The following is a 13786-nucleotide window of genomic DNA, read 5'->3' on the forward strand; positions in this document are numbered from 1 at the left end:
ATGTCCACGCGGTGCAGCGATACACATCTAAAGTGAAAATAATTTGGCCCAGGCCGTCCGAGAATGCATTTTTCGTATCTAGCCAGGCATGCCCTGGATTCTTAACTCTTTGCTGTGTTTGCAAATATTGGCCCCGTTTGCCGTCCCTCGCCTTAGCAGATGGTATTTGCGGCTTGTAATTGTTCTTATCTTGTTGTGATTTCTTGGTGAGGTGGACTAGATATGGATAATTCATATGTCTTGCAGCTATTAAGCGTCAGGGTTCTGAGTGGCTTCAAAGTCCTAATTGTCTGAGTAGCTGGAGTGTCCTGTGGGCGGCTGCCTGGCTCGCACAGTGGGTCTCAGCTGCTGTAGTTTCATTTTTCCATCATGTATAATTCCTGATGCTGCTAGCTGATTGAGGAACCAGATCATATGGAAATCAGGAAAATTTACTTTAATCATCAGAATTCCTGCAGTTGTGTTCGCAGAAGTACCAGAGCCATTTTGGACAGTGGCCTTTTAAATTTCTTTTCCTAAAGAGGAGAGGACTTGGGCTAATTGTCCAGCCGTGGACTGAGTCTGAGGTCGGCAGGGACTGGCCAGTTGCTGCTTCACCGTGAGCAGCCAGCTGCCAGCAGCCGTGCCTCCGTGGCGGCAGCGCGGGGAATCACCTCTGCCAGTCTGAAATATTACGAGCAGCAGGTAGCGCAGGCAGCCTTCATTTTTTGAATCATTAATGTTTGCTGTCATCCTAAAACGTATTATGCCCTTTTGCACATGATGACAGGACAGCACATTGGTTAATAAAGGTCTGTATCACTAGAGCTACTGAGAATCCCTGGTGTTTCACAGTTTAATGAAGGTGATGTACAATAAGGTTACTAAGATTGATAGACACGATTCACAAGACATACACTCCACAGAGACTATCGTCCTTACTGCCCCTCTCTCTGTTCCCTTCCCTCTGTCTTCACTAATTTTTTTAAGAAGTTGAAATTCTTTTTTTTTTCATTAGTATAATTAATGTGGCCAAGTCCACTCTTCTTTCTCTCTCTTTAAAATTTACCATCAATGGCACCAAAACCTCCAAAAGGTTAATGGAGAATTATACTTAATTATAATGATTCATTATCATCAGTGCAGTTAAGCTAATTTATTGTCTGCTCCTTAACTAAGAGAAAAGTCTGTTGGGGTGAAATAGCGTACAATAATTAGCCTTTTGTGTTTAGTAACTGCTTTATCCTCTTAAATCTTATTATAAAATGAAGGCTACAGTTGTGGAATTGCTGTCATAGTTGCAAAGAGGCAGGAGAATGTGTCTCTGTAATTGCAATAAAGCACACCTGTTACAGATGTATAGGGAAGCTGTAAATATCAGCATGTCAGATGAGGACAGTTACAGGGCTTGGACTGTTAAATCTGGCATTGTTCAAAGGCCAAATATAAATTAATAACAGGAACATTTACTACTACTAATGTGTTTTAGATTAGCAGAATAATGCCACACTCAGGAGCACTGATTTTATTAGCATGTTGACACTGGAAAGAGCACAGACACTTTTTTGAACCATAATGTAAAAGCAAAAACTGGAGAGATAGGAGGAGAGAGAGAGAGAGAGAGAGAGAGAGAGAGAGAGAGAGAGAGAGAGAGAGAGAGACAGGAGATAGAGAAGAAAGGGAAACAGGAATACCTTTTAGGACGATAAAAATACAACACATTGATCTGGTCTTTTTAACATTTTTCAAAAGTTGCTTACAAATACATATTTTCAGGGGGTGAAAGGGGTTTGAACAGGTCGAGCCTGAAGAGGGCAGTTAAAGAGAAGTTGTCTCCCAGCCGATCTGTCAATCAGTATGGAACTTCGGGGTTCTAAGTCGCGGTTCCTGCGCATTGCTACAGGAACAAAAGCCAGAGATAGACAGCATATGTTTTCTGTCTTGCATTTCTTTTTTGATACTGTTTTCTTTTCTGTTTATCTTTTTTAAACGGACTGTGCCCTCCAGCCCCACCAGTGAAAATCTAGTGGTTTTTTGGTTTTTTTTTTTTTTGCACTGCTGAAAAAATTCTTGCCTTGTCTCTGCATTGATGGTGTTGGATAAAAGTTAATACTATTTGTGGTGCTTGGGGAACAAGTAGTGTGGGTGAGAATGGAACCCAGGAAGGGTGACACCCACAAGACAAGTTGAACATTGTACCAAGACAATAGCTCCTCTTCATCTTACTTAAAAACCTGTTCAAGTACACTGATCTGAAACTTTGAGCTAACTCAGATAATAAAAAGAAAATACTAATACAGTGATCAGAAAGGAGTTGCAATAGAGAAGATTCTCCTTCCTCTGCATTGGCTTGTGCCTTCTGCCAGGGAATTTCTTGGGCCTGGTGGTCTCAGGAAAGAACCGCAGTGACTGCAGGCTCCTCCTCCTCTCCTCTCACCAACTGCTGACTCCATTACCCAGTACCTACTTCTCAGCGTGTGGCTTATGATCACACTGCAGCATATGACCTGTGTAATGTAGCCTGCCGGGGATGACAGGGGTGCTTGAGAAAAAAATCTGCGTAAAACTTATTTTATTAAAGATCTAAATGTCAAGGGAGCTCTTCGGCTTTATGCCCAACAGCAGCCTGGATGTGAATACCATCTCTCCTGACCTTGGAAGGGAGAGGCATGAGGGTTCTATATCTGAGTGTGAGACCCTCAATTTAGACAGCTTGGCCTGCAGGTGGATGAGATTGTTATGGCTCTGACATCATCAGATGCCTGCAGTAGGACTGCCTGCAGGGTTCCTTACAGCGTGCTGACTGGAATCAACAGCTAGAGAACCAGTGCAAGTGGCGGAGACCACCTCACTGGTAAGGGGGTCCAATGTGCTCAACACAGTAGGACAGTAAAAAGAATATGTACCTCATGTCAGGTGAAGAAATATGTCCATCTAAAATAGTCTTGGGGATAAGCTGCTCCTACCAAAGGATATTTTAATTCTTTCATTGTACTGAAATCATTTTGTAACTCTAAACAAAAATAATAATTCTGAATTCAGATGAAATATAAATAGTTTCCTTAGATAACGATGGAAATGTAATTGTGGTGTGGTTTCTCTTTTCCAGGTTCCAGGTGACACTGACCACACACACACACACACACACACACATGAAACTTGCACGTTGCTCCTAGTGAACACTATAAAGGCCACATAAGAAAAATAATAATTTTTGTTCTTCATCTCAAGGAATTTGCTTTTGACCTGTTAAGGATGAAGTCCGGAAACTCATAAAAAGTCAAGTGACAGTAAACAAGTTAAATATTTCAAGAGAACCATAGACAAGTCAAAGCACTTGCATCATTAGTTGCTAAATGAATTATATGGGTTATAATGCTTAAAAAGGGTATATATGGAGAAAGTTTCCTAGTATAGTTCTTGTGTTTATTTGTCACTCAGCAGTTGTTTATTGAGAGCCTATTGTGTGTGATGCCATTCCCAAAGTAAAACAAAGCTCTGATCCTTCTCGCAAAGATATTCTGTGCTAAGGATGGAGTAAAACTTTGTGAACAGTTAAATATAAGATGATTTAGAGCTTGCAAAGTAATACCTACCAAAGAGGTGCAAACAAATCCTGACGATTTCCAACTGGGAGAACCAGTGAAGGCTTCCTGAGAGAATGGGACTTATCGTGTATCTGGCAGTGGAACTGTGGATGGAATAAATCAAAGTACCCTTTGGGAACCAGGTTGAAAAGAATTTAAGGTGTTTTCCCTAGTGATTAAAGCCCCATAGGACAGCATTGGTGGTGTTGCTGAATTAACCAGGCTTAATTCCTATCACATGCTATTGCAGTTTAATAAATTCCTGCAGTTAATGAAATCTTTTTTTCCCCCCCTTTTCTACCTCCTGCAGTGTGCTGCTCTGGTTGGTGAAGACCAGCCTCTTTGCCCAGATCTTCCCGAACTTGATCTTTCAGAACTAGATGTGAATGACTTGGATACAGATAGCTTTCTGGGTGGACTCAAGTGGTGCAGTGACCAATCAGAAATCATATCCAACCAGTACAACAATGAGCCTTCTAACATATTCGAGGTAAGGACTTCCTCTGGAAAAATTAATTTCTCATTGATCTTGGTTTGGGCCAGACTAACATGGTAATAGGCCTAGAAACATAATGGGTTCTTTCTACTGTCACTGAAAGATTTTTCATCACAGAGACTTTCTCTTTTATGGAAAAATAATATTTGGAAAACACATGGATAGCTTTTGAGAATTAAGGGGCTCTGAGCCGGCAACAGAGGGCTTTAAACTGTGTTGAAATACAACAGGTTGTGAAAGAATTAGTGACATAGAAGAAGAAATGCCTAAACCTGTTGATTCTTATTTCCCACAAAAAGAGATTTAGCAGTAAACACTGTGTAGTATAATGAATATTATAAGGCACTGCTTTTTCATCAAGGGTTAGATGTCTATCTGTATTTCTTTTACCAAGTAAGTGAACAGTTTTGATTATTGCTATTACATTTTTGGTTCATACCTCTAATTTCTTTATATGGTGGAAACTTCTAAACTCAACACATCTAATATATACTTATAAATTAGTCAAAATTCGTTTACCTTTCAGTAGTGAAAATTACCTCCCAGACTCTAGACTCTTATTATAAGCCAACCCTATAATAAAGAATGTTAATCTACTCCTATTAAAGTGTTACTTAGAGAAAACAGGCTCTTTCTTACAAGATCAGCATTCATCTACTTGGAAATAATCGTTTCATATAACAGCAAACATTTAGTGAGTACTCCAAAAAGTGAATTGAGTTAAGATTGCCTAATCAAGTCATTTTCAAAATCATAGCCCTCAGCACCACCGTCATCATCTTACCTTTTCTGAGCTCCTACTGTGTGCCAGGTCCTATTGTTTATTATTCCTCAGTGCAAAACTTTACTGGTTTTCAGTATTATTTTATCTAAATCCTGACTCTTAAGGAAGGCAATATTATAACAATAATAGAGCTTTTCCACCAATTAGTACATGGAAAGCACTAAATAAATGTAGGATAATGAGCAAAATATGACTATAGTAATGTTGATAACAACAATAATAATATAACAACAATGACCAATATTTGGGGGTGCTTCTGCTTTCTGTATGTCAGAAGCATCTCTCTCTTGTATAGATACTATTATTATCATCACTTCCACTTTACAAATGCAGATGACACTAAATCTCAGAGTGAGTGAGTGATTTTCCCCACATCACATGTTGACAAAGATCTGGCATTTTAATTCCGAATTTATCTGATGCCAAAGTCTACACCATGCTAAAAATATGGAAGTAATGATTTAGGGTGAGAGCCATCCTTCACAAAGGTCTATCAGTCTGCTTTTCTGTTCCGTACATATATGTCTTTTCAAATAGAACAGAATCTTTCCTTTCAGGGTTGGTTGACATGGAAGCATAGATAGCTGGTGAACCAAAGGGAGCTGTAGGTGCTTCCTCTTTAAGCTAAGGTTTTATGATATGTCTGGAGCATAAAATGAGTCTAAAAGGAATGTGTACATCGGGGAGTTGGGCTGGGGCTCTATAAGCAGGTAAAGGAAACGCCAAAGGTTTGTGGTTAGTTCCACTTTCCCAGGCTTCTCAGCCGGGTCTTAGAAAGTTCATGTGAGGACTTGGCTGGTTGAAACTGGTAAACTGAACATTCCTCATTCAGTACACTTGTCAAGCACAGGCCCATTCTAAGTCATGCAGCATTAAATAAACAGAACTTTACAAAAACATCCCTGTCTATAGACATCTAATCATCTGCTTTTCCATATCAGGTGAATGTCATGTATTTTGTAGATGATCATTGCAGAAGTTGTAGAATAACTAAAAGGTGTGTGTAACTAAAAGGTGGGTGGGGTAACGTGGGAGCCTTTGCTTCCCTGGTGGGCCAGTTTTTAAGAGAATAAGTTTCTCCACGACCTTATGTCCCCACACTTTGCACTGTGCTATGTGCATGGGGTACTTCCCATTTATATCACCAGGAGCCTTGGCTCAGCCCCTAGTCAGTTATCTATATATAGATGCTTAATCTATGCAATGACACTCGTTTTGTTTCCCTATATAACTTTCTACCACCGATAGAATTGTTTTCAATGTTCTGAAACACAAGGTTCATTTAATTGAATCTCTCATTAGGTCATTTTAAAACAATGATTCTCAACCAAAGGTAATTTTGCCCCCCAGGGGACATGAGGTATCTGGGGGCATGTTTGCTCGTTATGGCTAGGGGTGAAGCAATGCTACTGGCATTTAATGGGTAGAGACTAGGGATTGTGCTAAATATCCTATCATGCACAGTGTAGCTCACCATCATAAGGAACTATCTGATTTCAAGTGACAGTGCTTAGTTTGAGAAACTCTGTTTGTTTGGGCTTTTTAAAAAGCCACTAAAATTCCCCTTTATGAAGTTCAAAAGAGGAGTTGGTCAGATTGCTGGAACAAGCAGTGAGAGTCTGAATACAAAGAATGAGAATCCATATAGAATTATTGAGATGCCCGGGGCCTCAGGACTGATACTAAGTATTCTGTTAGTGACAGAGAGCGAGAGTAACTGTTTAGATAAGGCCCCCAAACAGCTCCCTCTGATGTCACGGGGCCTATTCTTCTCTGTCTAGGCAAAGGGTAAGGTCAGATGTGGCAATGCTGTTCCAAACAGCAGCAGTGTCCTGAGCATTTGCATAGGATGATGACACTTCTACTCTTTGCCCTCTAGTGTTTAACTCAGACATCTCTTCTATAATGGGAAAGAAAAGTGTGTTTTGAGCACAAATGAAATTCTAAAATTGGGTCTTCCTTGGCAAAGAGAGTCCATATGCAGTGAAATAACCTTTGAACGGCCACGGCTTTGTGTCGTTTCTACCAAAGCAGCATTTCACAGGAGTCATTTCCCAGGGCCAGGCTGTCACGTGGACTTTTCACCTGTGCTCACCTTCTCCCGATTCTCAAAGCCCTGTCTCATCACATTTGAGGAGGCCTTGTACTTGAGCAAGCTAAACAGTCACGGCTCTGCCTTTGCTGACCTCCCTGTAATAAGCGTTATCTACCTCTGGTTGCTCAGAATGAAATAAGGCACCGGGCAGTTAAACACTTTTCCCTGACTCAAGTGGCACCTTGAGGACACTGCAGGAAACTGGCCATGGGATTTCCGAATTCTAATCACAGCAGAAAGTGAGATTTATGGAGATGTAACAATATAGAAGAATATGAGAGCACTGGAAGGACTGTAGAGAAATCTCTTCCTCTTGCCTCTCGCATATGTTTGAATCTAAGTTTAATTCTTCATGGGAACCCACAACATAAAATAAATGATAACAAAAGGAATGAAGTCAAATGTCATAATTTGGGAAAGTGTGAATTATGAGTGTGTTGAAGCAGTGCTAACATGCAATTGCACATGTTGGTTGAGTAACTAGGCACACAAACCGCCTCTACTTGCACAATCTGTGTTTGGATGTGTGAATGTAGGTGACCACATATAATTCAGAAACCACTTGGAAAAACAGCACAAGACCTATAGGTCCAGCCTCTGGTGAACCTGACCCATGTGTAAGGAAAACAGGATACTGTCCCTGGGCTGGCTGGTGGCAAGATTTATGCTTCAGAATATTGCAACATAACTTCCTTCCCCCTGCTTCCTTTGTGCATTGTGTGAAGAGAGAGAATAAAGAGCTGCTTTTACAGCATAGCCCTGTGTAAAGATGGGTGGCATGTGGTTCATTTAAATAGCACACAGGCCTTTCTGGGTCACTGCAGGCCGTCTTGTCCCTGCTTTATTTAACACCTGTTTTAATGCTTCTATGATATAAAAGAAATGGGCATGTTTCATTCATTCACCGGGTACTTCTGAAAGTAGCTGCTTGGGTTCCTTAGGGCAGTGGAGGTAAGAAAATACCTGTGTCCTTACTGACAACATGCTCTGCGACTCATCTTTGCTAATGGGGAGAGGACTCAGAGCTATAGCTGGCATTGCTGTTTGGCAGTTACTGGAGCTCTCAGATCTGAAATGTATGGAACTTCTGCAGGAGGACCGTGAGTCGTGGCTCCCTGCTAATCTGTATGTGGCGTCTTGCTACATGCCAAGCAGGAAATAAATGGCAGAAGTTTTCAAGAACACTTGATCACTATTGGGAATATAGATGATTGCACATCTTTCTTCCTAGCTCTCAGTTATGTTCTAAACTTTTCAAGAGTGAGCATATATTATATACCTATTAAACAGTCTGACTATAACCAATCTAGGAATAGACCGTGAGTGTTTGAAAGTATGGAATTTGTCGGTCCTGTTTTCTAAAGTTTTTTTAGAAATTTGCTTGGAATGCAGTAGATAGTACCTATAAGCACAAAAAAGTTCTGTGATCTAAAATAATTTAAATCTAGCTTTGCAGATATAGAGAAGAAATGTGACACAAGTAACAATGCAAGACTGTGTGTATACATATACATATGTGTATGTATGTTTTTATATTAATATTTAGAAAAGAATGTAAGACTATATATTCATGTATGGGTGTGTGCGCACATATGGTTATCATACATACTAGCAAGTGACAAATATTGCAAGAGGCTGATTGCATTTATACACATGTATGTGTGTGTTCATGTGTGTGCATTCCTAGCTAAGAACAGAAAGAGCAAGAATGAATTCACCGATTCTGGTAAGAGAATAGACTTGAGAGTTTCACAGAGAGGGTATGGAGGCCAGGAGCTTGGTTTATTCAAAGTCAAATACATAGAGAACACAGTCAAATATGCCTGAGAACACAGGCGTAAGGAAAGTACGTTTGGTTCTACGGTAGGTGTGAAGGTATGTTTCGCCAACAGAGTCCATTTGGGAATATTTAGTTTCCAGGGAAGATATTAGTACATCTTTGCAGATGTTTAGCAAGACTGAAACGCAGTGGAGGTGGTTTCTAGGAGTGATGCTACAGACAGATTTAAGAAGTATAGGTCAGTAAGAAGTAGAGGAAGCCAGAGAGTAGGCCTGGTTGTATTCCAGACCTGGTGTGATACAGGGGCAACAGGGAGGAGGTAGTAGCAGAGGGGATGGAAGCAGACTCCAAACACCCTAGAGGAAAATTCCATCAGCCTTGATAAGTGTGAGTCAGTATCCAGGCCAGGAATGCCAACTCCAACATGTTCCAGAGAGACTTAGAACTTCATGTATACCTTTCTTGGTGACATGTTTGCTCACTTTTCGGGGCTGAAAAGTCCTTAGACCTGTGAGTCATTTTACACAGGGGCTTTCTATCTCCCTGCTGCCTCAAGGCCAGCACATATTTAACCCAATCCACAAATGTACTAGGTGCCTGCTTTTCCTCACTTGTCTCCTTGAAGGAAATTCTGCAGCCTTCCATGGTAATGAATTCCTCCTTCAAACTGTGCCTATGGTCCAGACAGAGTTTTCTATGAATGGCAAACCTCTCCGGAATGTTAACGAAACAGACAGAAAACAAAAGCAAAATGCTTATAAAAACAAACTCACCTTCATCACCCAGAAAATAAATTCTCCTTTGTTATGTGGAAAGACTGCCTTAACTTACAATAATCACTTTTTAAAGATTTCGGGGATTTCCGATTGGCAATCAATACATGTTTGTCATTTAAATTAAATTTACAGAATTTACAGCCTGCAACCAGATTTTTGCCACACTTGGTAATGGCACTTATGGAGAACATAGACTTCAAGTAAGAAAATAATAGCCATTTAAGTGGGGAGATAATTGGCTGTAACGTAAGAACATTGAAGAATGCTGAAGCTCATGGAGACTTATGGAGTATTTTAAAAATTTATGTTGTACTTATCTTTGCATTTGTAGTCTACCACAAAATTCCACATTCTGGGTATAAATCAGTTAGATGTTCGTCTTAGAGACTCACAAATCAGAAAGCAACAATCTGACCCAGTCTGGGTGCTGTTTTATTTTCCACTTCTACTGTCAGTTTATCTTGCAGGGAAACTAACTAGCGTTGTTCATTTGTGTGTGTGTGTGTGTGTGTGTGTGTGTGTGTGTGTGCGTGCACGTGCCCTCACGTGTATGTGTGTGTTCATCTGTATACCTCAGGTAAGCACTGCTTTAGACTACTTGACTTGATAACATCTGGCTTATCTTGGGAACATCTGTTTTATCACCCTGTTTCCTCCCAGCCATTATGCTGACCACTGGAAAAATATGCCTCAGGAGTTCTGACCCACAGGGCTGCATCTATTGGCACCAACCCTTACCAATAAAGAGCGAGTCACAGGCTGCAGGTTGCAGGGCCCTGGTTCAAAAGCACTAACTTTCTTGGTGATAACTTTTGTTGATGGGTTATTGTTACAGCAGATGTGATTGGCTGCTGCTTTTAGTGGGAGTTAATTCAGATCTCATTTTCTACACTCTGGAAAATGATACTCAATATGTTTAGTAAGGTAAATTACTTCAAAAAGTAGTATTTTGTGGGGAAGGGTATAGAGACCAATAATTTCACGCCAGGTGCTTTGAGCATTCCGAGAAATGGGTAAGCCACTTTATGGGCTTGCCTTAGACTTTTTCCCACCTCCTAAGCTTTTTGAAGGGGTGTCTTGGTTACTTTTCTCTTATTGCTGGAACAAAACACCCAACACCCAGAATTAAGGAAGGAAAGGTTTATTTAGCTCACAGTTTGTGGAGGTTTCAGTCCATACTCGGCTGACTTCAAGGCAGAGTGCCACATGACAGAGGGCAACAGTGCATGCCAGCGGAAAACAGCAAAAGCAACAAGAGCAAAAAGGGAGGAGCAGAAAGAGTAAACTTCTTCCCCTCTCTTATATTGTATGCAAACTACCTGCTTCCGTTTGGAGTGGGTGTCATACCCATAATCCCAGCATTGGACCATGAATCAATTAAAAACTCTAGAACCCACCCCATTACTGCAGGAGGCTTTGGGGAGACATCCAGATACAAACTATAACAGGAGGTCATTTAAATAAGTAAAACTTCCTCTCCCTGGGCATTTGGGGGTCAAGCAAGTAGAGATCAATTTCACAAGAAGGTAATGCTGGAGTGGAATCTGGAAAAAATGGCTCATTGTCTCTTAAATTTGTTGCAAAGATATTACTTTAGGTTACAGCGATCAAGGTTTATTCAGGGTAGACAAATGGTACAATGCAGTGGACAAATAGTCTATTTGTGCAGCAGCAGTGGGTGCCATGTACTCAACATATAAATATGCCATCTGCATGTTTCTCTATCTGTATGCGGTGTCCTGGAGGCAGGGTCCAAGAGTTGGCTGACTTCAGAATGAACACACAAGGCAGATAAAAAGATTAACATTAAAGACCAAGTTGTTAAACTGAGATTCAGATTGCTCCTCCTCCGCTCTCTATCTCAGACTTCACATTTTTAACAAGGTTAATTTGCCCATATAATTATGTGCCTATTCTTTTAGCAATGAAAACTTTTATTGTGGGTTTTATAAAACGAATTGCCCACAGTGTGAAACAACTGTGTAAGGACCATTTTTATTTTCTTTCTTAACTTCTCAGGTTACTTTTAAGACTTGTGTACTCCGAGGTACAGAGTAAAAGCAAAAGCAGGATACTGTGTTTTCCTGGAGGTTGGCAAAGATGCTGACTTATAAGTAGCTAGGGTAAGAGTGAGAGAAAAATAGAGAGACCCGCAGTGAGAAACACATGGTTACTCTCTCGGCAAGGACAAAAGTTTTCAAAGACAAGTGGCTTCTTATCTCTTAAACCATTTGCCCTGAGATGATGATAGGAGATACCTTTTCTTTTCTAAAATGATAGAGGAATTTACACAGCTCTAGACACTAACATTCTGTGAACCTGTCCATCTCCATTACTACTGCAAGTTATTCATTCAAGGTTTGCAGCCAAACGGATTAATGAATTACCAGGTCTTAGAGAAAGTGACTTGGCCTGACTTTTATACAGCTACCTAACTACCTTATTACCCTCTTGCTTTCTCTCTCCCCTCAGTCTTGTGATTGGTGTTAGTAGGTTCTAGAAATGAGTTCCCTACAGAGCTTCTCCCCAGAAGCAGCTTCTTTAAGTAACCCTCTACTTTTTTATTCTCTCCCAAACTTCTGCTGAGAGATAGTCGGTTAAGCAGGCACCATCAGGCTAGTAGGACAGGGATGGGAAGAGGGAGAAAAATCCGGAACTATTTCCTTGGTGGCTGATGCCTTTCCCTTCGCCAAATCAGCATGATTTACCCGAGCCCCCTCTTCACCTCAGCTGAGTCAGGAGCGAGTTCCCCAGTGTTCCTTACACAAGATGCATAACTGGAGCTCTGAACTTTGAAGGAAAGCCTCAGAGCTATTTGCAAAGTGCTAGTGCTTAGTGAATACTAAATTACATTTAGGAAATCGTCTGTGGCTACCAGTTATACTTCATTTTTATTCTTGACACAGACACCTAAATCAGAGAACAGTAACATCTCAGAGATTATGGAAGCAGTTTGGGTATGTTCCAACCCCATAATAGGATCAGAATTTTAAGGCCTTTTGTATTATTACCAATACTCACTTAGCTTCCACTGCAGTGTACTTTGTAAGGAATTACAGCTTTTACTAAAAAGATTAAAATGCTATTATGCAAATGATTGCGGTATGTTATTATGTTTACAAATTAACATCCATGGCTCAACACACAAATTAACTAACTATTCTATCTGTGTTATTAAGGATTTAATAAAGTAACTGTTAATAAAAATGGGTAGCTTGGAACACTTAATAGGAAACAATTGTGATTTAACACACAGAACTGGAGCATTGTGCTTAATGTTCTAGGTGATATAATGGTAAAATAAAGTTGAGCAAAGCCCGTAGAAGAAGCAGAATTGTGTGAATAGCAGAGCTGCTTGCTGGAGACACTGATGAACGTGAACTTAATAGCTTCAGGCAACACTGTACAGTGGGCAGCATATCAATAAATCTAAGCAAAGCACACAAAACATCTTCTATTAATAAGTAGTTCATTGAAATGATAATTGTCCACCGTTACATGTTTGATAAGTTCCACACTCACAGAGAATGGTCACATTATTCTAAAATGGAGCTGAGAGCAAATTTTGCCGTGATGAACAGGATTTAGCTGCAGAATATCACTGTATGATAAAAGGGGGGAAGGCGAGCTTCAGACTAAGATGGCTTTACAAACACGCAGCAAATTGCTATTCCTAGGTGTTCATAAGAGATCACAAAAGCAAAGAGATAAGGGCCACCAGGGCCCATGCAAAATGAATGTATGCAATAGTGTTATCTGGGGTTTGGATTTGGTAGACAGATGGACAACACCTTCACTTTAACCAACAGAAAAAGTAGAAAATGATGCAGACTTTGCAGCACAAACATTGTTGAAGTGGGAGGAAAGTTCCAAAACACTATAATTAAAATGTTTCAAGAAACACTCAAATTCTTCAAGATTCATTGTTAGGTCTGCAGACAAGGGTTATTACCTGGTATTAAGCAGACTAACAAACCAGAATTACTATAAAAAGACTTGTTATAAACAAAAGAATTACTGTAACAATCCAGAGGGATCTTAATTCATATTCACATACTTTGGATTTTTTTTTTTTACTTGTATTAAAAAAAAAAAGTTGAAATATTTGATGTCAGTAAACCATTACCTGTTTAGGTATACCTCTCGAGAGCGACTCACTTGAGCTTCATGGCAGGAATATCTGCGTGTACTTGGGAAACGTACAAGCGAGGGAGCGATCACAAAGTTGGTCAGGGTTTGTGCCCTTGCATACAATGCAAGCAATTTATTTTGTTCCAAATAACACCTCT

General features: G+C 40.2%; 1 protein-coding gene across 4 annotated transcripts in view; it reads left to right on the forward strand.

Moving 5' to 3' along the window:
• The window catches only part of Ppargc1a (peroxisome proliferator-activated receptor gamma, coactivator 1 alpha), a 644980-nt gene that overhangs the window by 548960 nt on the left and 82234 nt on the right, over positions 1 to 13786 (forward strand). For all 4 annotated transcript variants that reach the window (XM_005402464.2, XM_005402463.2, XM_005402462.2 and 1 more), the window contains one exon: positions 3877 to 4056. In XM_005402464.2, the coding sequence (XP_005402521.1) occupies positions 3877 to 4056 (180 nt within the window). The remainder of the gene's footprint in view (positions 1 to 3876; positions 4057 to 13786) is intronic.

The sequence above is a fragment of the Chinchilla lanigera genome, unplaced genomic scaffold (genome assembly GCF_000276665.1).
Source record: "Chinchilla lanigera isolate Chin_1 unplaced genomic scaffold, ChiLan1.0 scaffold00079, whole genome shotgun sequence".
NCBI classification, from domain to species: Eukaryota; Metazoa; Chordata; class Mammalia; order Rodentia; family Chinchillidae; genus Chinchilla; species Chinchilla lanigera.